The sequence below is a fragment of the Xiphophorus hellerii genome, chromosome 14 (genome assembly GCF_003331165.1).
Source record: "Xiphophorus hellerii strain 12219 chromosome 14, Xiphophorus_hellerii-4.1, whole genome shotgun sequence".
NCBI lineage: Eukaryota > Metazoa > Chordata > Actinopteri > Cyprinodontiformes > Poeciliidae > Xiphophorus > Xiphophorus hellerii.
The window spans coordinates 11251560-11276492 of NC_045685.1; the positions used below are offsets into that span (position 1 = coordinate 11251560).

The following is a 24933-nucleotide window of genomic DNA, read 5'->3' on the forward strand; positions in this document are numbered from 1 at the left end:
TTTTCCCCGGCAAGCCTCCAAGGCAACTTTTAATGGTCGGATTAAGAGGATTTTTTTCCCCCTTCTTTCTTCATCCTCCTGGCACGATAAATACAGGCTCTCAAATCTAGCAGCTGAGAAATGTCAAATTCCTAGAAACCTAATTTATTGTCTTTTTTTTTTTACATCTCTCTGAAAGGGGCCACATTTAGATGTGTAGGGTTGCTGCAGGTCAGAGGGATATTCCCTGTAAATCTGTTAACATTTGCTTTTATTGAAATTGTGACCAATATCTGTAAGTACACAATCTGAGCACAAATGGAAAAATACTTAACACACAGAAATGACAACATGGTTTCTCTTCAGCTTGCACAGATTCATGTAACGTACAGTAAAGTCAAAATTTAAGTGCAAAAGTTTGCTAGTCATAATGTATATACACAACATAATTCAGTAAAATCCCTTTTGTTCTTCTACAGCAAACAGTAGCAACACTGGGGTTAAAGAGCAGTAGTTTGTTCCCTTTTTTTTTAAAACTATAGTACAGTAATAGTACAAAAAGTACAGCAGGCAGCACATGTGACGGACCAATCAGAGGACATGAAATGTGACTAAATGAAATGTCTCGACGTCAGCAGTTTCGTTTTAAAAAGATGCACAAGAAAGACTTGAGAACGCGTCGATCGATTCTTTAAGAAAAGGAAATCCACAGCTGCCCGACGTGATCAGTGTGTCTTGTGTGGGGGAACGCTGTGTGTGCCACACACTCTGCTCATGTGACAGGAGTGGCAGAGGAGATGAGAGTCCAGAGGGAAGCACTGCGAGCCGGGCTTATCGGAGAGCTGCTTGCCACACTCCTGGGAGAGGGGAAGAAAAAAAGAAAAAATACTCGGATAAGGACAGGAATGTACACAGAGGGGAAGGCAGCTCAGCCGTTTGACGATTACATAACAAAATTCCTGGAAAGGAGACTGTCAGGAGGAAACCTTTGTTGGAGGATATAACTCACCTCGCAGTGGTAGCACTCAAAGTGGTAGTCCTTGTTCATAGACACGACCCTGAGGATCTCCTCGCTGCCCTGGGAAACAAAACAAAGAGCTCCAATAATGTCTGGAACGTCTGCATTCGCTTCAGGGAAATCCTTCATGCATTTCATGTAGCCTGAATACTGATAACCTGCATGAACTTAGGAAATTTTGAGCGCTATGTTCTGAAGATTCAATTGATTCTGTTCCGTTAGTCTTTCAAAAATGTAAAAACAAGAAAAAAAAATTTGCGCTGAATCATCAGTAGAGAAAGAAATTTAATGAAAAATTTATTGTTCTCCTGTTAAAAAAAACAACAAAACTTTCTAACAGGAATGGGATGGGTGTCGTTTGTGAGCATAAAGTTTTTCAGGTAAAATGATGTTCCATCCATTTGAGAAGAAGGATGATTTAATGCTGTTTTTGTTTGGATCCCTTTTGATGCAACAATTGGTAATTCACCACTAGGGCGACTTGTAGGCTCGACACAGAGAGCTTTTAAGTGCGTGGGCACTGTGCCGGTATATTGGGTGACTAAGCTGCTACCTTGTAACTCACAATTTCATGCCAAATATTCCCCTTATGATTCATATTCCAGGTGGAGAGTTTACTACAGCTGCTTTCTTAAATGCCCAAGTCTTCACTGAGCAAGCACAAGCACATCTGCTTTGTGCTTGGTTCATGTATTTCATGCTTTTTCGCCCCCCGTCCTCCACATATTTCTCAACTTGACACATAAAAATGACCATAACTACTGTGGGCTACAATCCTAAACACAACGGAGAAAACAAAAGCTGCAAAAATGATGCCCTTTACGACGATATCCAGGTCAAAGCAGATAAAGGATTACTCATTAAAACAGATAAGAGGCTACTCACTTCAGTCGGTAAGATGGGTTGCAAACAGGCAGCGCACTTTGGAGCAAAAGTCCTGCAGATGTGACCAGAGAAAGTTTATTTGCTGTGGAAACGTCTGCCAAGCATTAAACTCAACATATGCATCTCTCCTGTGAAAAAGCTATAAAAATATACAGTATGGAAATGCAATAAACTCAACGGTCAACATATAGCACAACTCAAAGGTTTCGCTCTCTCAATTTTTCCAAATCCGACAGGAGAAAGTAGCTCAGTAATCCGTGGATCCTCACTTGTTGTAGTCTGCCACGCAGTAGATGTTGCTGTGCTGGTCCACAGTGAAGGGGACCCCGTCCAGAGCCTTGGAGCACACCACGCAGCGGAAACAGCCGGGATGGTAGGAGTTCCCAACAGCCTGCAGGATCTTGACACAAACATTAAGAAACATTTAGATTTTACATTTATAGTCTACGCTATAAATGTACCCCGCCTCTCGCCCGAAGCGTTAGCTGGAGATAGGCACCAGCACCCCGCCCCACCCCATTAGGGATGAGGGTGTAAGAACATGGATGGATGGATGTAGTCTAAACAAAGCTGTAGAACAGAGCGATCTTTTATTATCCCTCAGTGGGAAAACTGCAGAAGAAGAATATTTGTCCAGTTATCTCTTCTTTTTTTTGACCTCTTCGTATTGTGTTTAGATCCGTTTCTCTGATAATTCTCTTATCAACCTTTATTAGAATACCAGCACAGCCTAGAAGCACAAGAACAAAACGCGCTAACGGCTCCCTACTGCGCGAGACGACAATGTACAAATTCTTGCAGGGTTATTGAGCTGCAGCTCTGGAAAAGGTCACGTAGGGCTGATGCGTCCAAGGAGGGTCAGCTTTAAAACAGACAGACATTTATGTTTCAAACTCTTGAATTCCTGAAGATTTTTAATGTTAAGCGTCTAGCTAGCAAGATATCTAGTTGGATAAAAAAAATAGGATGGCAAAAAGGAACTATGGAAGGAATAAAAGAAGGAAGTATAGATAAAGTCAGCGCATAAGAGACAAAGAATGTAAAGAAATACTTTTTTTTTTTATTTTGCAGACTGTAAGCCAAAATGTCCAGACTGAGGAAAGTTGCTCTCTAGATAAACTTCTCCAGCTCTCCTCACACTTTGCCCCTCAAACTCCTCATGTGAAGTTTGGTTCCCGTGGCTCACAAGTCGAGCTTCTATTAATAAGCACGACTTGGTTCATATAAGGTTAAAAAAAAAAAAAAAAAAGTCTGCAGATAGTCACTGACGAGCCTTAAGTCTTTATTTACCGAAAAGCCAAGGCAAACATTCCAGGCCAAATCTTATCGTGGGAAGCCAAAGAAGTGGCAACAGAGAGACGTCAGCGCATTTCTCCGTCCCCAGGAGAATGGCTTCAAAGGGAATTGTGGGAAACGAGGGGATGTGTAAAGTCATCGTAGGGAAAAAAAAAGAAAAAACGTTACCCAACGCAAGATTGGTGGAGCTTGGGTGGGATTTTCTTTAAATCTGACATAATCGTCCCTGGGTGTGAGCGTGGAAATGTCTCACCTGCTCCAGAATGAGGTGACCACACACGCTACACTTCTCAGCAGCCGCCTGGAATCCCGAAAACTGTAATTAAAAAAAACAACAAGAGATTAGAGTTCATCCCGACTCCAAAGGTGTCAAAACACATCTCGACCTCAGCTCTCACCATGTAATCCTCTTTACAGTACACAGAGCCGTTGACATTGTAGAAGTCCTTGTTTCTCAGGGTGCGACCTGCAGAGGGGTCACATTTTTTCATTTAAAAAAAAAAAAAAGAAGAAAAAAAGAGAGGGAGGAGGGGGATCTATTAACGAAGGGCGTGGCGCCGACTCTGCAGGAGACGAGACTCACCGCAGGAGACGCAGGTGAAGCAGCGAGTGTGATAGAGGTGATCCAGAGCCTGGCAGGCGTTATCCGCCCCGTACACACCTTTCCCACACTTCACACAGGTACCTACGGTGGGTTCAGGGGAGAAAACACACACACACACACACAGTGGTCACAAACAGGCGTTTAGTGGCAGCTCCTGTTTACGACAGCATTCCAGGAGGATGTGTCCTGAAATCCAGCTCCACACACACACACACACACACCCACACACACTGTCAACACTTGTAAATCCTCTCGTTCGCACCACCTAGGGGATTTTCACGCGGCTGAAGCCCGGCTCCCCATGCCAGGCTGTTTGCTCATCCACTCGTGTGTCTGTTATTAAAGGGGAAACTCCGCCGGATCCCGCTCTCAGAATAGAGCGCTCTTTCTTCCAGGAGTTTGGAGCTTAAGACCGACCCTTTGAGTTTTATTCATACCCCCACATTTAGAGCAATTTGGGATGTTTATAATGACAGGGCTTCTTCAATTCGCTCCAGGAGCCAGAAAGTGACTAGAACTTGTTCATTTTTCATGAATCCAGATCAAATTTTCTCCCCCCCCCCCCCCCAAGTGTAGCGGAGGCTTGCTCATCTCGCCAATCGGACCTTCAGCTGCGGCCGATGCCCCGTTAGACGACGGGGAAAATTATGCGAGAACCAGATTCACCGTCTACAGGGAAGCCGGCGTTAACGTTAACCTGTACAGTGTTGTTACCAAGCAACAAACGAAGCCCCTTTTCTAAAGTTTGACCCTTGAACTGGGCTCAAATGAGAAAGGTTTTATACCCACATGAGACGAGGATTGTTCTCTCATTCTACACTGCAAAAACCCAAAATCTTACCGAGTATTTTTGGTCTAGTCTCTTGCTCAAATATCTTAGCGCACTTGAAATAAGACAAAACTAACTTAAAAGTAACTTTTCAGCAAGATGTAGGAGCTTAAGTCAATAAATTCTTAATACTGATGGAAAAAGTACCAGCTTTAAGTAGAATAATCTGCGTGTGGAACTAGTACATTTAAACAAAACCTAAATATTAAGTCAAAATTAACTATAGACTTAGAACGAGCTTCTACATCTTGCTGAAAAGTCACTTTCAAGTTAGTTAGTCTTATTTCAAGTGTACCAAGATATTTGATCCAGAAACCAAAAATACTTCAGATTTTGTTTTTACAGTGTACAATGACGAGACGGCAGTGGCACTATGATGCTGGGGGCTTGTTTCAGTGCCGCTGGTGAAGAGGAATAAAAACCATCTGTGAATTCTTGAACCTACTCTAGATTGTGGGCTGAAATGTGGATAAAACTGGAGTCTAAAAGTACTGGTACCCAACACGCCAGAACCGTTTCTGTAACTGATTAAACTGAAAGCCTTCGGCAATTATCCACGTAGCAAAAACTCAAAAATAAATAAATAAATATCGACTTTTCTCGGTCAAAATGACCCAAAAGTCGGTTTCCTCCTGTCGGAAGAGGCGCCGCGTCTTACGGCAGCGTGTAAAACGTGAAGCAGAGGCCGCCGGTGGTCCGACAGTCACTTCTTCCTGTGATCTATTTACGGGCGGCACTGAGCGCTTTTCCCTCCTGCTTCTCATGTGGTTGAGGGAGTGCCACACAAATCAGGAATTCCTCCTCACTGCTGCTGCTTTGGGCTTCACACCGCCTCTTTGATGTCTTAGAGAAAACTCGAGGCTGTGCCAAAGCCAAAAAAAAAACCCAAAAGGTGGTAGCTGAAACTTTAAATATGCCCCAAATGGCTACACGCAACAGTGAGACGAAAAACAAGCGCGTAGGTGCAGCGGTTGGGAAAGGTATTTATACTCCATTTCGTCACGTTTAATGTTTTTTACTGTGGTTTTAAAAAGTAGAGAATAACTGCATATAGGGATGAAAAATGATACATTATTAAAAAAAAAGCTAAGAAGTGGGGAGGTAAATTTTGTTTTTAAGTCTTTTTTTATTTTAATTCATCACAGCAAACGTTTGAAAGCAGAAACTCTGGTCCGATTACCAGCAAAAAAATAAATAAATTCACATTTTTGGCCCAAATGTAAGATTTCATATGAGGGGGAAGCCTGGCATTCTGAACACGGTAGTAGCAGCATCATGCTCTGGGGATAATCTGACGAAAACCAGCCAGCGTTTGCAAAAGACTCGAGACCCTAAACTTACAGCCAGAAAGCTACGTTAGAGCATTCAAGCGTTAGAGCGGCCTAGTCAAAGTCCGAAGAAGAGTAGTCCAAAAAAAAATATTTCTAGCTGGTAGAGACTTTTAGCTGCAATCACAACAAAATGTGCTTCTGTAGAGTTTGAGCTCAAGTGGGGGGGGGGGGAGTGAAAATGCACACCACACTTTTCAAATGTTATTGACAAAAATAAATAAATCTTTTTGCGCGACGCTACTTTTTGTTGATCGATCGCAGAATCAAAAATGAAAACGTGGTTGTGACGTGGCGGACTGAAAATGCTCAGAGGGGGGGAGTGAATCAAACTGGACGCTTAAATTAGTTCTGCCTTTTTTCTATTTCCACTTTCTGTTTCAGCTGAAGAGGGGAGTTTTCCCGCAGGTGTGTGTGTGTGTGTGTGGGTGTGTGTGTGTGTGTGTGTGTGTGTGTGTGTGTGAGAGCGTCTGTCTTCAGTGGCCCGGCGCAGCACGGTGTTGGATGTCCCCTCTGGGCACACATACCTGAGCAGAAAAACAGGCTGCAGCACCCCGCCCCTGCACACGCCAAGGCTGCGTTAAACACACACACACACACACTCTAACTGCATTGCTGTGGCCTAAAGTCACTCGAGGTGGGCGAAACACACCCTGCCACAGGAAAAAAAAACACACACACAGAGAGGAAGGCTGAGTCTTAATCTTGTGTGACTCAGTAATGGCCAGAGCTGTCTTTATATGGAAGCATGTAATTTGTGTTACAGAGGAATGTTTTGTCACATAAAAGCTGTGAGGATTCGGCGCAGTGGAAACGCAGACGCCGCGGTGAATTTGCTACACCTGCCTCATCTTTAAAGTCACACAAAAGCTTGAAAAATCCCTCATGTGCTACTTTGACTTTGTTTTTGTGTTTCATTTCCTCCCCCTATTTTTTTTTTTTTTTTTTTTTTTAATATTTGACTTCATCTCCATTTGTCTGGAGTCGTTTTCTGAAGCCCGATCGCTTCTTTTCTTTCCTTGCGCTCGATGCGCTCTGACCCTGCAAGTCTCTGCAGGTTTCTGCGGCACCATCCAGCGAGCCAATATGCTGCTTCAGCTATTAATCTGTCCATCTCTCCATGCAACCCCTTCATTTAGAGGGAAACCTGTGATCCGACACCAGACGGCAGTAATAACACGGCGAAGCCAGACGCTGGATGACCCAACACACGATTCTGGGAACAGTGGCTAAAACTGGGGCTGTGGTTTGACTAGAGTTGCACCAATCTGAGATTTCCTGGCCAATGCAGACCGCCAATTTTTTCTTTCAGGCCTGAGATCCCAACTTTCACTTTTTTTTCTGAAGGAAGATTTTTTTTCTGGTGTTTTGAATGCACCAGAAAAAAAAAACACAAACAAAAAAAAAGATACCGATACCGATGTTAGTGCCGATATATCGTGCATCTCCAGTTAACAACACTGAAATATCGTCATGTCTCATCCTACTAAGTACCTCAAAACTTGAGCTGAAAAATATTCTCACCAAAGAACTCCTGCCGGTTCTCCGCCGTCTCTCTTCCAGCTGCACCGGAGTCTTCCTGAGGTCGGACCGGCCCGGTGGCTGATGCCGTCCCCGGTGAGGGTAGAGGCTGATCCTTCAGCCTCAGGCCCTCCAGCAACCCTCCGCCTTCTCGGGCAGCATCCCTCAGGAGAAGCCGGGTCAGCTCCTCCTGGTAGCGGGTTCCGGGCAGGTCCGAGTACCGGGCCGCCTCTTTCCCTCTCGCCCCCTGCTTGTCCTCCCACCAATCGGGGCCTCCCTGGTAGCAGGCCGCCGCCGGGCTTCCCACCGCAGGTGGGTATGAGTGGCGGCTGTCGTACGGCCCAGGGCGGCCCCCTCCCTCCAGGTACTGAGTCCAGGCCTCTGCGGCGGTGACCCCGGCTCTGCCTGGAGCCCCGTACCCCACCGCAAAACCTCCAGCCTGCATGGGCTGCTGCTGGACGGAAACAGAGTAGCGGGTGTCGTAGCCCAAGCTGATGCCGCTGGTTCTGTTGCTGCTGCAGCGGCTCCCTATGGGGCTGCCCCCGCCCCCGCCACTGGCCGTGCTGGAGGCGAAGCTGGACCTGGGGCTGACCAGCACCGACTCCTGCAGGCTGAACGACGAACACGGGCTCAGGGTGGGACCGGGCGGGTAAAACAAACCCACGCTCCCCCCTCCAGGTATATCAGAGGGGCGATGGGGCGGATGGGACAGGGAAGCGGGTCTGGGGTTGTCCCACACTTCACCCCCGGTGCTGAGGCGCTTGTACAGCAGGGCCTCTTGCAGGGAGAAGCGCTTGTGCCTCTCAGGTTCAGAGTTGTAGCCCTGCTCGGCCGACCCCCCTCTGGGAGCGGACCCATATCCCGGAGCAGCAGGGTACAGCAGCGGGACGGAGTGGGGCGGCGGCTGGGACAGGAGCTGCTGCCGCCTGACCAGCTGCTGGAGCTCCAGCGAGTAGCGCCGCTGGTTGAGAGAGGCCTTGGAGCCCAGCGCCCCCACGGGGTCAGCATCAGGGCTCAGGCCCAGGTGGGCCTCCACTCTGTCCGTCAGGTAGCAGGAGGCTCGCTGCTGGGAGGAGGGCCGCCTCAGTTGTGCCAAGGTGGAGGGATGCAGCGGCTGCTCCCCATCGGCGCCCAGCGTGGAGGAAGACGGTGTCGCCGGGGCTCCCGCGTCGCTGGTGGTGGAGAACTGGCCGGGCCTGGAGGGCGAGGCGGCCGCGGAGCTGGGAGCAGACGCTCCAGAGATGTTGGTGTTGCTGTTGTTGTTGGCGGAGTCGTGTTTCTTCTTGGAGCTGTTGAACTTCACGCTGCCCGCGTCGGTGAGCTTCAGCTTCCCCAGCAGCTTGCTTATAGGCCGGTCCATGATGGGAGCCTCCAGAGTTACAGTGTCTTCCTTTATGCTACAGAGCAATAACTCAGATACAGTGTGAGGGAGATGTACAGCAGAACAAAAGATGCCCTAATAGGGCTACACTTGAAATGATTTGAATCAAACTCTAAAAAGATGGGTTTAAAAAAAAAAAAAAAAAAAATATTCTTGAAATCACAAGGACAACTTCTATACACGAAATAAATATAAAGCTGATAAATAAAAAAAATAATAATTTCTTAAGACATTTCAAGAGTTTAACATGATTTAAGTCCACGTGTGGAAAACCCACAGACACAGGTAGGCTCCGTGGACATGAAACACAAAGAATTCAAGCCAGTCCAGCCAGGAAATAAGACAAACATGGACACTTCGTTGTGACCTATGGAGGGCTTCCTTTGTCGACCCTCCACATCTGTAAGACTTCCGACTCTCTGAAATCCACTCCAGCAAAGTCTTCTCAGTGTCCACCTTCTTTCTCTTCTCTTTGAAAACACAAAGCGGGGAGGTTCAGCAGGATGCGGACCGTCGCCTCTTCATGTGGGTCCAGTGTAGACGAGAAAATAAACCCGTTTGTGCTCAGATAGTCGACTCGGCCGACGTCTGCCGTTCATCTCATGTGCTCACAGTAACATTACACTGGCTTTAAAGAGAGGGGAACAGAAAAGATACACACGGGACGCTGGCTGGACTCCGTCCGTACGTCCGTCCATCCGCTCGGCTCGGCTCCGATTCGGCTGGTTTAATCATTCCCGATTCAAAGGGAGAGAAGAAGAAGAAAAGGGATCCAGTTCGGGACTCGGTGATAGTAGCAGAGAAGTTTGGGCAGAGAAACAGGAACGATTTGAACCGGCGCTCCGTTACTCCCAGCCTCGCAGCAGACCGGTGCTGAGCTAAAACGAGTCGGTCCAGATAAATAAAATCCCTCCCCGTGAGCACCGCGTAGTCCAACAACTTTGTCTCTTTCTTTCCCCTCAAATAATAACTTACCTCCCCCTCCTTTTTGCACTTAGTTTTTGCTAGCCGCAACACAGAGAGGTATTTCCGGTTACAGCTTTTCAAAGTAAACACCCTTTGAACGGCATTTAGCTTGAAACACTTGAAAGCGCCGGAAAACGAGTTAAACTCCATTTAACTTTGCATGTAAAATAGTGTCAAATCATTAGTACGCCAAAAATACAGACAATATCTCAGGTCCTATGTTTTTGTTTCAACTTTCCCCCAGCGTGATTGATTTTATTGTGAAGCAATGATCTCAAAATGCCGTTATGTTGTTTTGTGCAAATTGACGCGCATTGTTCTTTTATCAGCGGCGGCTTGTTCCCCCCCCACCCCCAGCACGCCGGAACACCTTTTTACGGAGCCCAACAAGTGCCGGGATGAAATAAAAACACAGAGAAGAAAAAAATATGGCAAGTCACTTCAAATTGTGAACAGGAAGTAAAAAAAACTTTCTCCAATGGCTCTCATTGTTTTAATAATATTCCCCATGTCAATAAATATTTACGTGTTTTACCACAATGATGAGCTGAGATTTGTTTTCAATTTTAAAGCAGGTCATTTAAGAGTTATAGAGGATTTTTGTTTTACACATGGTGTTGTGATATCTTCTATTTTATCATTGCCATACCACCATAGCTATTACACATCTATGTGTTGAGTTTACAGAAGTAATGGGCCGCCCCGAGATAATTTGTTTCTCTTTTTTTGCACAGTGGCACTTATTAGGCTCCGCATAGTCAAAACTTTAAATCTGTGCTTGTTCAATCACTCCCAAAACTTTCTAGAGAATGTGAATAGGTAAAGCTGATTGAGTTATTAATTGTTTAGCATATAAAATAAGGTACTTTCTCTAGTCTGTGCCATTTTAAATTAACTACAATGGCCCATGTCTCTCCCCTGATAGAGGTCTAGAGAAGGTGGAAGTAATGAGACACTGCGCCTCTCATTACTTCCAAACTAATCTTTAAAGTCAATATGATGAGTTGTTCATTTGTTCAAATTATAAATAAACTGTCTCTTACTTATACTTGGTGTAGCTGAGCTACAAACTTGTGGCTGGAATAGAGAGAAAAGGGAAAATCTGTGCTAAAAATAAAGGAATCACCATTAGCTAAAAGTGGAAAGAAAAAGGAAACCATTGTATTTTTCAAACTGGCATTTAATTTGATAGAAAATTCTCTTTTTTTTTTAACTGATTCATCTTTGTAAATAACTTGAGAATAGGTATCCTGGTAGGTTTACTAGTTGTATGCTCATCTTTGTTTATCTTGGATCATCATTATCATTTGGAAAACAAGCAGCCATCCGAGAGCTCATTGCTTCATGGCTAATGCTATGATTGTGATTCATCTCAGGATATGTGGCCTATTGACTCATTTCAAAGTACAAAATAACTGCCAAGCCAGACCACCGTAAAAAAACATTGGGGTTTTGTTTACCTCATGGAACTATTTTCTGCTGTCTTGGTTATGGGTTCAGCGATTAACTGTAATATAAGAAACTTATGTTTTAAACAATTAGATCCCTTGCTTTGACATTCGTTGGTTTTCTCTAAACAACTCTACTTGAAGGAAAAAGCTTTTCCGTCCATGTCAACCACTGATGCAGACATTTTCTTAAATTTAACATTTATTGATTGTTAACAGGGCTGCACAGTGGTGCAATTGGTAGCACTGTTGCCTTGGAGCAAGTAGGCTGATTCCCGGCCTGGGATCAGCCCTCCCAACCCCTCTAAGAGACAAGAGTGTACAGAAAATGGATGGATGGATGGATGGATGGATGGATGGATGGATGGATGGATGGATGGATGTTAACGTTAAAAGGAACCTTAAGGTACTTTTTGAAAAAGGTCTCCAAACAGAATGAAGGTCACATATAGCCTTCTGGGAACCTCTAAGCAGCAACAGTTCCCAGAAGGTCAAATTTGGAGGAAATGTACAAACTATCTTCTTTTAGGGAACATGTAGGAAGTTTTTCCTCAAGGTTATCTAAAGGTTCCTTTTGGGAAGTTGCAAAACATTGAGATGGTTGCCTTGTCAATGCTAAACCTAAATTTCAAGGAGACTTTGACAAAAAGTTATTTGAAGGTCCTTACATTTTGAAAGTTGCAAACAACCTTCTGAAGACATTCAATCGCCATTGTACTAAGCTAACGCTAACTAAGCTAAGAAGTTTTAGAAAATATTCCCGACATGTTCCTCTAAGGTTGCAATATTAGAGTTGTAGTAAACATTGAAGGGATCTTTGGAAAACATTCTCTGATTATCTGTCAGTATTGAAAATAAGCTTTGGAGAACTCCAAGGGAATATCCTATGAAGGTTTTCTAAAAGTTAGAGAAAGTTCTATATTTTAGATATCATACAGGAAATATCCTCTAATTGTTAACCCTCCATTGGAAGTTCCCTGAGAGTTATACACTTTGCAATCTTTATAAGTTTATTTTATAAAGATTGGGGCTGGTGGATTGAACTGTTTATGGATGTTCTCTGAATGTTCCCGTAAAGTTTCTTGTTGAGAAGTTACTTATTTACATTTCACTTAATTTCTTAAGTTGTTGTTAAACATGGCACACTGTCACTTTACACTACATTGTTGTGAGTTGTTCCAATTCTTCATCTAATAAACAAAATACACAATATATTTATTCTAAGTTGTTTATTATACAAGTCATGTGGGTTTTTACTTAAAATTTAGAGCAACCATGGTAGACATTTCAATTGAAATAGTCTTAAACCTGTAATAAATGTAAAATAAATTAAAAAAAAAAACACAGGTTCAAAATGTAACTCTTCCTGTTTAGCTTATTAATTTAAAAAGACACACGATTTGAATGTGATTCCCCAGAGACATGGCGTTGTTTAGGCAACGGGACTACTTTATAAGACCAGGCTGTGGAATGCGCGCAGGGACACAGCGGGGCGTGACGGGGCTGGTGGATTTTTGCGGCGTGTCTGAGTTCTCCAAGGACGATTCAGAGTAAACATCCCGCCACTGTGTGAGGGCCACCCGGCATTAGTCAGGCCCGATTCCGGCCGTTTGGTGGCAGTTAGCGGACACACCATAACTCAGCGAGCGCCGATAAAGTGAAACCGTGTCCGGCCTGGCGTGTTTGAATAGACTCGTTGGCTCTCCGTGTCCCCGGAGCCCCCCTCCAGAACGGGCCTGCGGTTCACCGGGGAGGCAGCGGCAGCCTCTGCCGGCTTAGGCGTTCCTCCCCGGGCTGCGAGTGGGAACTTGTCTGAAAAGCTAACAGAGAAATTCTTCAGGGCTTAGTCCCGGAGCTGCTCATTCAAAAACAGCGCTTTGAAGAGCTTCGGGAGCGACAGACCTCTGTCAGTTATTGTCCCAGCACAATTCACTCAGGAACGTAATATTTGCAGATGAAGTACAGCTTCTTCCACCTGCCAGTAGTTCTCTAATTATCTTCAAAGGGTGGTTATGCACGCACAATTTAACCACACACCCTTTCATAATCAAAGTTACCAGTAGGAATGTTGGGGGTTTTGAACGAGGCATTCATATTGCAGATTGTCAATCAAAAAGAAAACTTGCCATTTCAATAACTTCCACATGCATTTAAACTCCAAACAAAGTACCAAAAGAACCACAGCCTCTTTAAATCAGACTAAACTTTTAATGTTTTAGCTCAGTCAGGACTGCCTGAATTATTTCTATTTATCTGTTTGTCTTGAACCTTTCTATGGGACATAGTTTCTGAGGCCACTCCAAAAATATTAGGCTTTCAATCCCAAGCCAAATGGGAGTTAATTTTGCAGTATGTTTAGGGTTATTGTCCATTTAAAAAAAAAAACATTTCGGACTCAGTTTTCACTTCTCGACTGATGTTTCAATATGTTCACAAGTATAAATGTCAATGACATCCATAAGGTCAGCAAACGTACTGCAATAACATGCAAGGAACAGATATCAGTTTTGTCCCCCAGTAATTTCTCCAACGTTTGTCTAAGAAAATGCAGCGTGTGTGTAACGGCAACGGCTGTAGTAAAATAGGTGGATTTGCTTGTTAAACGCAGGTACATTCAAAGCTGATTTACTGATAAGAAAATAACCATAGACGTGGCACACACCATGTTCAGAGTTACTGGTGCTACATTATATTAATGAGACGACTGACATGTTTAAGTAGGGCAGATGCCAGATCTGGTTTAACTGTGATTGTCAGATTGTGACCAAAGACAGTGTTGAATCATATAGGTACATGTGATAAAAAAAACAAACAGTTGTTGTGTTTTCTGTTATTAAAAAAAACACCCAGGCGTCAGAATAGCAGCGTTTTCTTGGGTGTGTCTTTAAGTTCAGTCTTCTCAGAAGAACATTTGATCTACATTTGAAAAAAGTAGGACGTTCATCTAAGGTTGTGGACAAAAGTTTGAATGTTCACTTCATCAACACGAATACGACATCGAGTTTGGCCATTTGGTGATGTATTGGAGCTGTTATTTTCGTCTTTCAGTGGGATGAATATACAACCTACGGCTTCAAGGAATTTGTATTTGAGTATGTTTGAATTTAATGTATTATTTTTATGTAAATTTCCCTTAGTGAGAAGCAGTGAAACCATGCAGAATTGGCTTTGAAACAGATAAAACAGACTACTATTATTCTTCTGGAATATTCTCAATGCACAGTTTGAATTTGTGTGCAAATGCAAACTTTTGCACACAATTCTAGTTTTTAAAAACAATCGTTGAAGTTCCTTGTTGTGTAAAAAAAAATGGTTCAAATGCTAAATTGTGGGCCAAAAATTATTAAAGAAATCCATGTCCACGATGAGTGTACTGTATGTGAACCTCTGTTTCTCAACATAGGTATATGAAAGATGTAATTATATTTACAGGGTACGATTTTGGAATGAGACAAAATATTGTAGATACTAAAAGAATGCAAAGAGTAAAAACAATAAATCAGTAAAGAAAAACAACAAGAATGAGATTATTTTTGGGTAAAATTATGTCATGAAATTGTTTGATTTGACTGAAAATTTGTTCAAACTAAGAACATAAGTCAGGCAGGAACCGAAGACAAATTATGTAAACAGTAACAAAAGGACAATACAGATATTGATACAACCGATTTATTTTTCTCCGTTTTGATGACGTGAAATTGACAAATAGGACAAGAGCGAGTCTTTAGCAACCTCTGCTGGTCGGTACTGAGTAGTACAGGCAACATGGCGGCGCCCATCAGGACTTTGTGCTGTTCAGGTGAGACAGAGGTTGAACTTTAAGTCTCTCGTATCCACTGTCAGCCCAATATTGAAAGAAGAGTTTTCTAACCGTAAACAGTTTTGCTTATCGGTCGTTTCTTTTTCTACTATCATCTACCAACAGCGCTGGTTAACTGCAAATGCTAACGTCGATGCTAACCGTTTGACAGCAAGCTTCCACTGATTTGTGTTTTTTTTTTTTTTTTTAAAAAAACAGTTTGTAAATGGTTTTAATTTGGTGATTCTGGTTTCTTCTTGTTCTTTTCGAAGCCCTGAAACTTTCAGGAAGACACTTCAGCTCCACATGTGGAGTACAAGCTGGACAAAAATGGAGGCTAGAGTGAGTTGTGCAACCTCTGCCAAACTTCATTGAAATTTCCCTCATTTTTAAAGACAAGATGTTCAGATCTTCACCAACATTTAACAATGTCTTTCTTTACCCAGTTCACTACATTTACCGACAAGTTTAACAAAATTCGGCCACAAAATTGCTTTGTAATATCGTTTTGAAACTCGTTTAAAACACCACTTAGTAGGTACACAAAATATCTAGATTAGGTACGAGTTTTTTTCTGTGCTGGCTTTTGTCTGAAAACCTAATGTTAGTCTGTTGACACCTGTGGATTCAGTCTCATCACCAATTTAGTTTCTTTGCAATAATATTTGAGACATTTTCTGTACCTAGGATTAGTTGTGTTTAGTTATTTGTGTGCTTGTGCTTGCAGACATGGTCTGGCCAGAAGTGGGACAGAATACGGACCCATGACAGATCTGCCTGACTGGTCTTTTGAAGGTACTTTATTATCACTGTTTTGTTGTGCTAAACGGAGCTGAGCTCATCACTGTGTGTCAAATGGAAGCTGCTTCCTTTGCTACTGTGCATATCTGCAATTTTGGGCTCTGAACCAAAATGATACTTTTGTGGGATCGAGAAAGAACTGGAACGAAGAACAAGCGGCGATTTATGTATATTGGAAGTCAGCAATTTCAATACACATAAATCATTGTTTAGTGTTTTAAAATGAATTAATATTAATTTTACTGTAAGCTAATGCCATTATTAAACATTTCAAGTAGCAGTCACTCAGCCACAGCTATGCAAGTAAAGGGAATTATTGGATTTCCAAAGCCTTGGAAAAGTGTTCATGCCTCATGAACATTTTCAGATTTTGTCCTGTTACAATTGCAAACTTCAATATACAGCTCTGGAAAAAAATGAAGAGCCCACTGCACTGAACTCCATTGAAAACCTTCTGATTATTCCACCTCATATTGAATCTCTGAACTCTTCCTGAGTTAAAACTTTAGTTTTGTTGTTTCTAAATGAATATCAACTTGTTTTCTTTGCATTATTTGAGGTCTGAAAGCACTGCATGTTTTTCGTTATTTTGACCATTTCTCATTTTCTGCAAAGAAATGCAAAATCTTTGCTTGTAATTTCAGAGACATGTTGTCAGTAGTTCATAGAATAAAAGAACAGCATTTATTTTACTCAAACATTTACCTATAAAGAGTAAAATCAGAGAAACTGATCATTTAAAGTGGTCTTTTAATTTTTTTTCCAGAGCTCTATCTTATTGGAGTTTTATGCAATAGAGCAGAAGTTGGGTCTTATTTAATTTTTTTCCGGATACAATCTGTGAACTGTTTTCGTGTTCACTCTCCTGAGTCAGTACTTTTATAGAACTGCTTTCTGCTGCAGTTATGGCTGCCAGGCTTTTCTCTACGAGCTTTGTACGCCTAGAGTCTGACTTTTTAGAGCAATTTCTCCACGCAAAAAAAAAGAAGCTTTGCCTCAGTCAGGACAGACTGAGAACATCGGTAAACATCAATTTCTCAGCTCAGATATTATCACATATTCTCAATTCCATTTCAACACATAAGGAGTTTTTTACAAACCAATTCATTCTAGTTCTGACCATATCAGGACATTGTGAGGTGAGCCTAAGTACCAGTCTAAAGGTTTTTTTTCCAATCTCCTAAAGGTTTTGTCCTGATTTAGTTCTATTCGACTTCTAATTAACTCTGACCAGCTTCACTGTCCCTCCTGAAGAAAAACATCCGTCCTGCATGATGCTTCACCGTGAACGGATGACGTGCCGTTCTAGTTTCTGCCCCTTTTCCAATATGTTCTTCTTGTATCTCCTTCTTGACTGACGTGTGACAAGCCGGCTTCACTTTGGTCTGTTTCCCATTTGTGCTCAACTTGATCATTCTGCTGACAGACGGACGTCCGGCACCTCCTCTGAAAGGCCAGATTAGGAGAAGACAAGAGAAAGAAACATTAGCTGTGAGCATCCCTATTAAAGTTTCTCTTACTTGCTGCTGTTTAATTTGACCTTCGCACTCATCGGTTCTGCGCCGTCTCTCCTCAGAGGCGCATTGTGATGCTGAACTCGGAGGTGGATCATGGAGTAGAAGCCTGGAACAAGAAGCAGGAGGAGGCCAGACGAACGGAGGAGCACAGAAAGTCTCTTTTACTCAAACCCAAAGGAAAGCTGTTGATGAAGAAATCCAAGAGTTAGAAGCCGATTGTTCAATATTCTTTAAATAAATGCTGTCTGTTTTGTAACAAGTGGCTGTGTACATTTTTTGTTTTTGTTGTATATGGGGAGAAACAGAAACGATTGCAACATTTATTAAATATTTGAAATATACTCCGTATCCACCAGATGGCAGCATTCCTCCTTCCTGAACCAGATTAAAACTATTTGGCTCCAGACGAGTTTTCGTTTTTTGCTGGAAAACGAACTGATGGACATAAAGAATCTGATTCACTTTCCAGCTCAGTGCGTCACATGATATCTTCTGGACGAGATTGTGACTTACAAATTCCTATTTGTTTAAATTTGTGTTTTCTTTGAGGTTTCAACAAAAAAAAACAAAAAAAAAAACACAAAACCAAAGCAGCAGAACGGAGCATTTCTTCTGACTGATGTCTGCAAAGACGCTTAACTGCTGCTGGCAGGAAGTTCAATCTGACATTTTCTGGCGTCAATGCGACTCTTTCCGTGAATAAACCCTGAGTGAAGCTGGTAAAATGCATTCTAAGAAACCAACCGTATGAAGGTGGTGTATAATGGGATCGGATCATACTTTGTGCCCTTTAAGAGTTTTCTCTAATCGTAAAATGTTCTGTATTTCTGCATAACGCCTAAATGTCTGCGTTTCACGTAAGTCCCGACAAGATGAAACAAACTAAATGGGTTTTTAAAAGCAGATCGGACCCAGCCATGTTGAGCTAAAGAGAGTGTGGTCTTTGCAGCGTGTTTTTATTGTTCCCTCGAGCAAAATGAATTTCCAAGAATCGTAGAAGAGTCCCAAAAACTGTTGGAGGTAATTGGTTCAAAGTTTTTCCTCCGCCAATGTGCAGTCAGACAGATGGAGCACAAGTGGAGCAAACTTCGGTTGACTCACGTTTTTCCTGGGACTAAATCAAAAAGCTTCAATCCAGGAGCATGTTGTGTAACAGCTTGAGGTCGGAGAGGAACCCTGGTAAACCTCGAAATAAAGCTGTCCCTCACACCAAATAGTGTCATCATTATCAACTATTAGCAACCAGAAATATGCTGCAGAGCTGCAGTCTACAGTTTGACCAACTATAAGGGTTTTGGTTTCAGAATGCCAACCCTTTTCCAGCTCTGAAAGCACGGTGGTGGTTGTATTATGACACGAACTGTTCAAAAGACGGTTCATGAACCGAATCTCAGCAGAGCCAGACCTTTCTGAGTCCATTTGTCGCACACAGGTTTCTAAAACGGCACGCATCATATTGGCATGTTTTTGCTCCAGTCAGTGAATAGTTTTAGGATAATGTCTCTACTGCAATATCGAAATCTGGGTTCAATCTGATGGAAATTCCCTGAGGTTGTGGCTCCCAACATTTTCCACCTACTGATTCCCGACACTGGAGGAAGCAAGTGGCTGAGACGATTAGCTGTTTCTTTCTTTTATGTGTCGTTTGGTTTGTTTTGTGCTGGTTTCCAAGCACTTTTCCCCCCTAAATTCTCTTAGCAACTGAATTTCCCCACTGTCATTGTTATTGTTAGATCAATAACGTCTCATCTTTGTCAAAGAACAGTTCGAGACGCCACCATTAATGATCCACAAGCCAAACGGAAGCAAATAAATCCTCCAACATTTGTTGCTTTTCTGATCAGGAAATGGGATTTAATCTTTGCAAGCCAATGAATACTTGGAAATTATATGCTGTCAGTTGTTTTCTCCTTTTTTTGGTTTCTCGCAATTGTTTCAGATGATAAAGCAGTTTTAGAGTTTGGCAAAACTAACCTGACTAAGTGTTTATTATTGTGAATAAGAAAATAATTCTGCAAAGGAGAGTGGATCAAAGTTCCTTAAGGGTCGGTTAGTTTTCCACAATGAATCAGGTCTTTTCTCATTTTCCTCTAAAACCTGCTTTTAAAGGAAAGCAGGTTTTAATTTGTAATAATATTTGATCTTAAAATTAGTGTGATGACCTAAAGCAGGGGAGTCAAACTCAGTTTTATTTTGGGCCAAATCAAAAATCTGAATCTTCTTAAATTAAGGGCCGGTTGTGCCAGAATGCATTGATGAAACACATTAAACTGTTAAAATAACAATAAATAGATGTTGGTTTCAGCATTCACTAAGTGTTTGTTGAAATTAAATAATATTGAACATCTTCTCACACTGATCAGTCCATCCAGGATTTTGTGATTGTTCTTGTGTGTTATTTTATTTTATTTTTTTGCAATCAAAATCGCAGATTTTGTGGCGCTGATTTAGGAATATTTGTAAGGAATTTTTATGATATTTGCACTAATGTATGATGTTAAACGTGACTTTTTATTAATCGTCGTATTGACTACCATCGGACTATAACTTCACATCAAGTAAGGCTGAGGCAGCAATCACTTTAACCCAATGTTTTTGGCCAATTTTATGTAAAATACGCAGTAAAAATTAGAAGAAAATGTGGGAATGTGTAGATTTTGAGTGAGTTTTGCAGATTTATTGAAAAACTGGAGGGACGTATTGTTATAATTTGGAGTGTAGAGGGCCACATAAAAAGCTACACCAGAGCCACATTTGGCCCCCGGGCCTTGAGTTTGACACATGTGACCTACAACATGAAGGTGCGAAACAGAAGAGATCTGTGGGAGGTAGAACCTCTGCACAGCTCTGAATTTTTAAAGTTCAGCAGAGAACTTGGGGAGACGTAAAATCAGACGATTTCCTCAATAAATCAATGACCGAGTCGAGTATTTGTAATCCATTTCTCAGGGTTTCCTTTGACCCTCTTTCAGGGTCCCTGTAAAACTCAGAGGATGGTTCCTCGTCATGTTATTGTCCTCCAGCAAGGGTATAAGCAGCACAGTCAAGTTTGTTGGATGTTTTCCTGCAGTCAGCATTAAATCGGTGTGACTTCAACTCATAAACCGACTGTTTACAATCTAAACTAGCCCTCTCCCCCCCTCTGTCCAAAGACTCTGCTCACCCTGGCTTTCAGGTTCCTTCTCCGTTCCTCGCGGTTTTCTCCCTCTTTGCCCTGACTTTTTGTTGCAGACTTCAGCAAAGCCTCACTGTAATTAGGGCCGCTGCAGCCGCTGAGTTGCAGATTCTTTCCTGTGGATATGGGAGTGTTCTTCCCGCCTCCCCTCTCCCCTTATTTCAGTTTTTTTCTTTCTTTTTGCTTATAGAGTTGACCTAAAAGAGCTTGAGTGTCGCGTTGCAGAAATGGAGACAATGATCCAACATGGGGGGAGAAAATATGTCGCCTTCAAAGCCAGAAGTGCAACTCCTCGTTCTCTTTTTTTCCACTCAACTCCTCACATGAGAAGGAAAATCTTCTCATGTGAGGCAACCCCTTTCCAACCCCCCCCCGCTTCCCACCCCTCTTTCTTTTTCCTCCGCTCCTCGTGTTGTTTTGGTTTTTTGGGGAAATGAGAAGCAGATGTTGCTTATTGTGCAGAAGTCAGCGCTGAAGGGAGGCGTAAGGGCAGGGGGAGTTAGGTGAGGCTGTTCTTTCCCAGGATGAAGTGTGTGGGGGGGGGGTTGAAGGACGACGGTGCAGATGTGGTTGCATCTGCGGATCCAGGCGCAGGGCGGCTTTCCTGGCAGATCTGAGGCTGTGTTGTGCCGGCGGTGAAACGTTGTGTGGGGGGGAAGACGGGGCTCTGATTCAGCAGCTTGGTCATAAAGGCCTCTTCCTGACCTGGGTGTTCCTAGAATAACCATGGGGTAGCCTTTGTAGCTCGTCTGATGAACTGCAGAGTCTGGACACTTTGAACTCTACGTGACTTTTGAGAACTGGCTCTGCGGCCTGTAATTATCCCCGTTTGCTGCTTTTTATACAAAAGCGCCGCGTCAAAAATCCTTATTTCGAGCCACACAAAGACGAGAGTTTCTTCTAAATCGTCTAGCAACATCACCAACCCGTCCAGTCTGTAACTGAAAAGACTGCGGCTCCGACAATAAGAGTCAAACTGAAGCTAAGGGCACTAATGAAGCAACAGTGGAAAAGCTTGCGGTGCCAGAATGTAGGTCACCCAGTCAGAGACCCAGGTTGAATTGCAAGCAGCCCATCCTGGCCACTTCCTGCCCGGCGTGGAGGAGGCGCTGTGGTTCCTGCACCGCCCAGCCACGCCGTACGGGCTCCGAGGTAAAATGGCCGACAGTGTCAGAAAAGCAGAGGATGGAGAGGGGTGGGGGGGAAATAAGAAAAAAAAAATTTGGATTGCAAGTTTGCTACCAAATGTCTCACTTGTGAGACAAAAAGCAGAGCGGATCAGTTCGGGAGGATGAATACGGTTCCAGATGAAAACAGACGGAGTGAAAAGAAAACGTGAAGCTGGACAGCGTCAGAGGAGTTTTTCCTCTGACGCTCATCTTTCATTGCTGTGATATAATAAGACATCACCTCGTATTCAACTGCTGCTCTTTAGATGTAAAGGGCTAATTTGGAGCTAATTTGGTAAACATGGAGATCAGCTTTGAGGAAGGAAAGTATCTGATTACATGGAGCTTTCGGCATCATGCAAACCTCCAATTTAACCCCCATTACAGTCCATAAAGTACTCATAATGCCGTCTATGGAACATCTTCACTGTCTGACCTCTTTCTGTCATTGTTTAGGTCGACTGTCAGATGCTCTGGGACGTTGATGTAATCGACTACACACACCTCCATCACAGGTGTGCCTGTAGATCACAGCCAAGCTGAACCATCTCTTCTCTAATGGTTTCTCTTCATTTCCCACTGAGCGTAAAAACTGATTGACACAGAATCCATCTTCAAAAGTTTGTTGTTTGGGTGGATTTCTTCCACTAATATTCACAGCAGCTGAAACAAACATAGATAACATGCTGTAGTTCTCATTTATACATTTCTTATTCACATGTGTTCACTGAAACCAGAGCATAAAAACCGCACTGCGACAAACCTTAGGTCTCATTAATGTTTATTATCCCAACTTATGTGGGTTTGGCTCCTGATTTCCATCACATTTCAGTGCTTTATTGTTACTTGACAAATGGCTGATAGACAAATTAGCAACACAAACAGAAACTTTTATTGTTATATACGTATAATTATCCATACAGAACGATATTTGTTCATTTCTATTTGATGTAGAGTTGTTTGAATTGTATTCTGGGAACAATGGGGCGTCTTTCCTGTGTTCGAGAACCACTGTTACAGTTCATTTAGTTTAGATTTATTAAACATTAACCAATTATAAATGGTTTTTATATTACCAATTGTAACTATACTCTTACAGTATCCTGCAGTGACTTTGAATTGCTCGAGTTTTATACAGTATTACTCAGAAATGTCCCGTGGGAGACATTCAGTGAAACAAATGGAAACTCCAGGTGACAGAGAGACGGAAAGAGGGCAGGAAAGAAATAAACCAGATGCTGAGAGAGAGAGAGAGAGAAAGGAAATGTACTAAATGTGGTTTAAAGTCTAAACCTTCACAGACACTGAAGAAAATCGTGATTTCACTCAGATGTGTTGCACTAACAAAGCAGTCCAGGTAGTTTTGAATCTGCCCGGTTTGGCATGTGGAGCTCAACTCGCCTATTTAATGGTTTCAATGAGAAGAAAGCGGCGTGCACTGAATTTAGCTGCATAAATGCGCAAGACACAGTAAATCTATTGTTGTCGCAATCCGTCCTTCGCTGCTTTCACACGTAACCTTTTGTAGGTTTCAGCACCAAAGCCCACTGCTTCTTTTCTGAGGAAGTAACAAAATAGTTTCAGGTGGTCTGACCGTCAACAGGAACACGTCCTTATTTGTGTCTGTCTCATCTGCGTCTGAAAATGGAGGAAGTTGAGTCAGCCTGAGCTCAGCCAATGGGAGGATGGACTCAGTTATACGGACTCAGCTAAAAAGAGCTTTGTGAAGAAAAGCAAAAAAAAAACACACACATTTTGGAGAAAAGGAAAAACTATTACAATACTTTGACTGGAATTTTTATGTCTTCTTCATAATTGGAAGAGGAAGCGGTCATCATGAAGCTGCGTTTGAGCCATTCTCAGGAATAAACCAGAAGTGATCAAAAGTTGGTCAGATTCATGGAAAACACCAAAAAAATGAAAGTATTTGTATTTATTGGACCACAAATTCCTGTGAATTTTTATATTACACACACACACCCATAGTTGTTAAATGAAACAAAAATAATAAATGGGTTTAAATTTCTTCTTTCCAATTAAAAAAGACGTGTTTGATACCCTGTAAAGACAACCCATGTTGCCTCCAAAAGTTATATATCTATTAACGTCCACATTAGAAAAACAGGATTTTTCAGAATGAATTAATACAGATGAGGCTTTAAGTGTGGGATCAGGACGGCCATCAGAGAGCAAGAAACACCCAAGATTTATTTCTGGACACACCAAACAATATGCCAGTGAAATTAAATGTGACGCCGAGCCACAACCACATACTTTCCTCTTCTGTTTGTGACTCTTTACTTGGAGTTTGTGGTTGTTTACTGCGTAGCCGCCAGCACATCAGGAGTTAAAGCGGAAAGGAATGAAGGGATGGAGAAAACAGAGAGCAAAACCAGACAAGACATAGTTGCGGATGGAAGGAGTGGTTTGAGGCCGAGGCTTATAAAGGGAATCGTTTCGCAGAGGGTGAGGAAATATCGGAGGGAGGGAAAGCGATCCGCAAAAAGCCTTTGCTTCACCTGTCATCATCTGATTCTGCAATATCTTTTCACAATCGGTTTCGCTTGATGTTTTTTAACCATAAATTTTAAGCCACCACACAGACACAGACACACTGTCTATACAAACACAAGCTGCAGCAGGCCCAGCTGAGGGGGAAAGATGTTTCTAAAATACCAGATGCTTGGCCGGAGCACATCTTTCTGGATGCTGTTAGCGTTCCATCACTTTTTCCAGCTCGGCTCCTCCGACACATGACTGCTGGCTCGGAGCGGCCTGCGGGGTAGACCGTGTCCAGTCCGCTCTGCTGTGGGTCAGCGTCATGTGAGCGCCGCAGGAAGAACAGCTGGAGTCAAGCTGCTGCTCCTCGTTTTGTTCATGCCACTCGGTCAAGATACTGTGATTGCATCTGAACACAAAGTATATTTTTCTTTTCTGTGTCTTGATTTTGAGATGTAACGCACCAGCACAGGCTGTGAGAGGAGCTCTGAAGAATTACTTTTATGCATGTGCTCAATGTTTTTACTGAAGTTAGATGTGATGTGACTACAGGCAGCCGCTACTGAACCGTTCACCTTTTGACCTTTGCAGTTTTTCCCCAGATTGATCTCTACCTGGAGGATGTGAACTACTTTTTTCCCTCCTTGACTTCTAAGTTTAAGTATTGTAAATAATGTTAAACCTGCATCAGAAGTCATTTAAAATTGAATCAACCAGC

General features: G+C 42.7%; 2 protein-coding genes across 2 annotated transcripts; one reads left to right on the top strand and one right to left on the bottom strand.

Annotated features, from left to right (window-relative positions):
* Nucleotides 1-232: 232 nt before the first annotated feature.
* On the bottom strand, nucleotides 233-9822 carry ajuba (ajuba LIM protein). The gene is made up of 8 exons (XM_032582113.1): nucleotides 7464-9822; nucleotides 3762-3863; nucleotides 3577-3644; nucleotides 3432-3494; nucleotides 2152-2282; nucleotides 1883-1934; nucleotides 989-1057; nucleotides 233-836 (listed from the first exon to the last, which is right to left on the bottom strand). The coding sequence occupies exons 1-8, from the start codon at nucleotides 8818-8820 to the stop codon at nucleotides 705-707; spliced, it is 1974 nt and encodes a 657-aa protein (XP_032438004.1). The 5' UTR covers nucleotides 8821-9822; the 3' UTR covers nucleotides 233-704.
* A 5125-nt stretch (nucleotides 9823-14947) lies between these two features.
* mrpl52 (mitochondrial ribosomal protein L52) lies at nucleotides 14948-17632 on the top strand. The gene is made up of 5 exons (XM_032584369.1): nucleotides 14948-15054; nucleotides 15327-15396; nucleotides 15782-15849; nucleotides 17282-17346; nucleotides 17432-17632. Exons 1-5 carry the CDS (start codon nucleotides 15021-15023, stop codon nucleotides 17579-17581), a joined length of 387 nt encoding a protein of 128 aa, XP_032440260.1. The 5' UTR covers nucleotides 14948-15020; the 3' UTR covers nucleotides 17582-17632.
* Nucleotides 17633-24933: the final 7301 nt, after the last annotated feature.

Bases quoted from the DNA above. Each gene is read 5' to 3' on its own strand.
- ajuba (XM_032582113.1), bottom strand. From the start codon at position 8,820: ATGGACCGGCCTATAAGCAAGCTGCTGGGGAAGCTGAAGCTCACCGAC. The intron at 1,935-2,151 runs GTGAGGATCCAC...TCACATCTGCAG, and splicing joins TGCGTGGCAGACTACAACAA to GACTTTTGCTCCAAAGTGCG. The intron at 837-988 runs GTGAGTTATATC...CCCCTCTCCCAG, and splicing joins TTGAGTGCTACCACTGCGAG to GAGTGTGGCAAGCAGCTCTC.
- mrpl52 (XM_032584369.1), top strand. From the start codon at position 15,021: ATGGCGGCGCCCATCAGGACTTTGTGCTGTTCAG. The intron at 15,055-15,326 runs GTGAGACAGAGG...TTCTTTTCGAAG, and splicing joins CAGGACTTTGTGCTGTTCAG to CCCTGAAACTTTCAGGAAGA. The intron at 17,347-17,431 runs GTGAGCATCCCT...GTCTCTCCTCAG, and splicing joins AAGAGAAAGAAACATTAGCT to AGGCGCATTGTGATGCTGAA.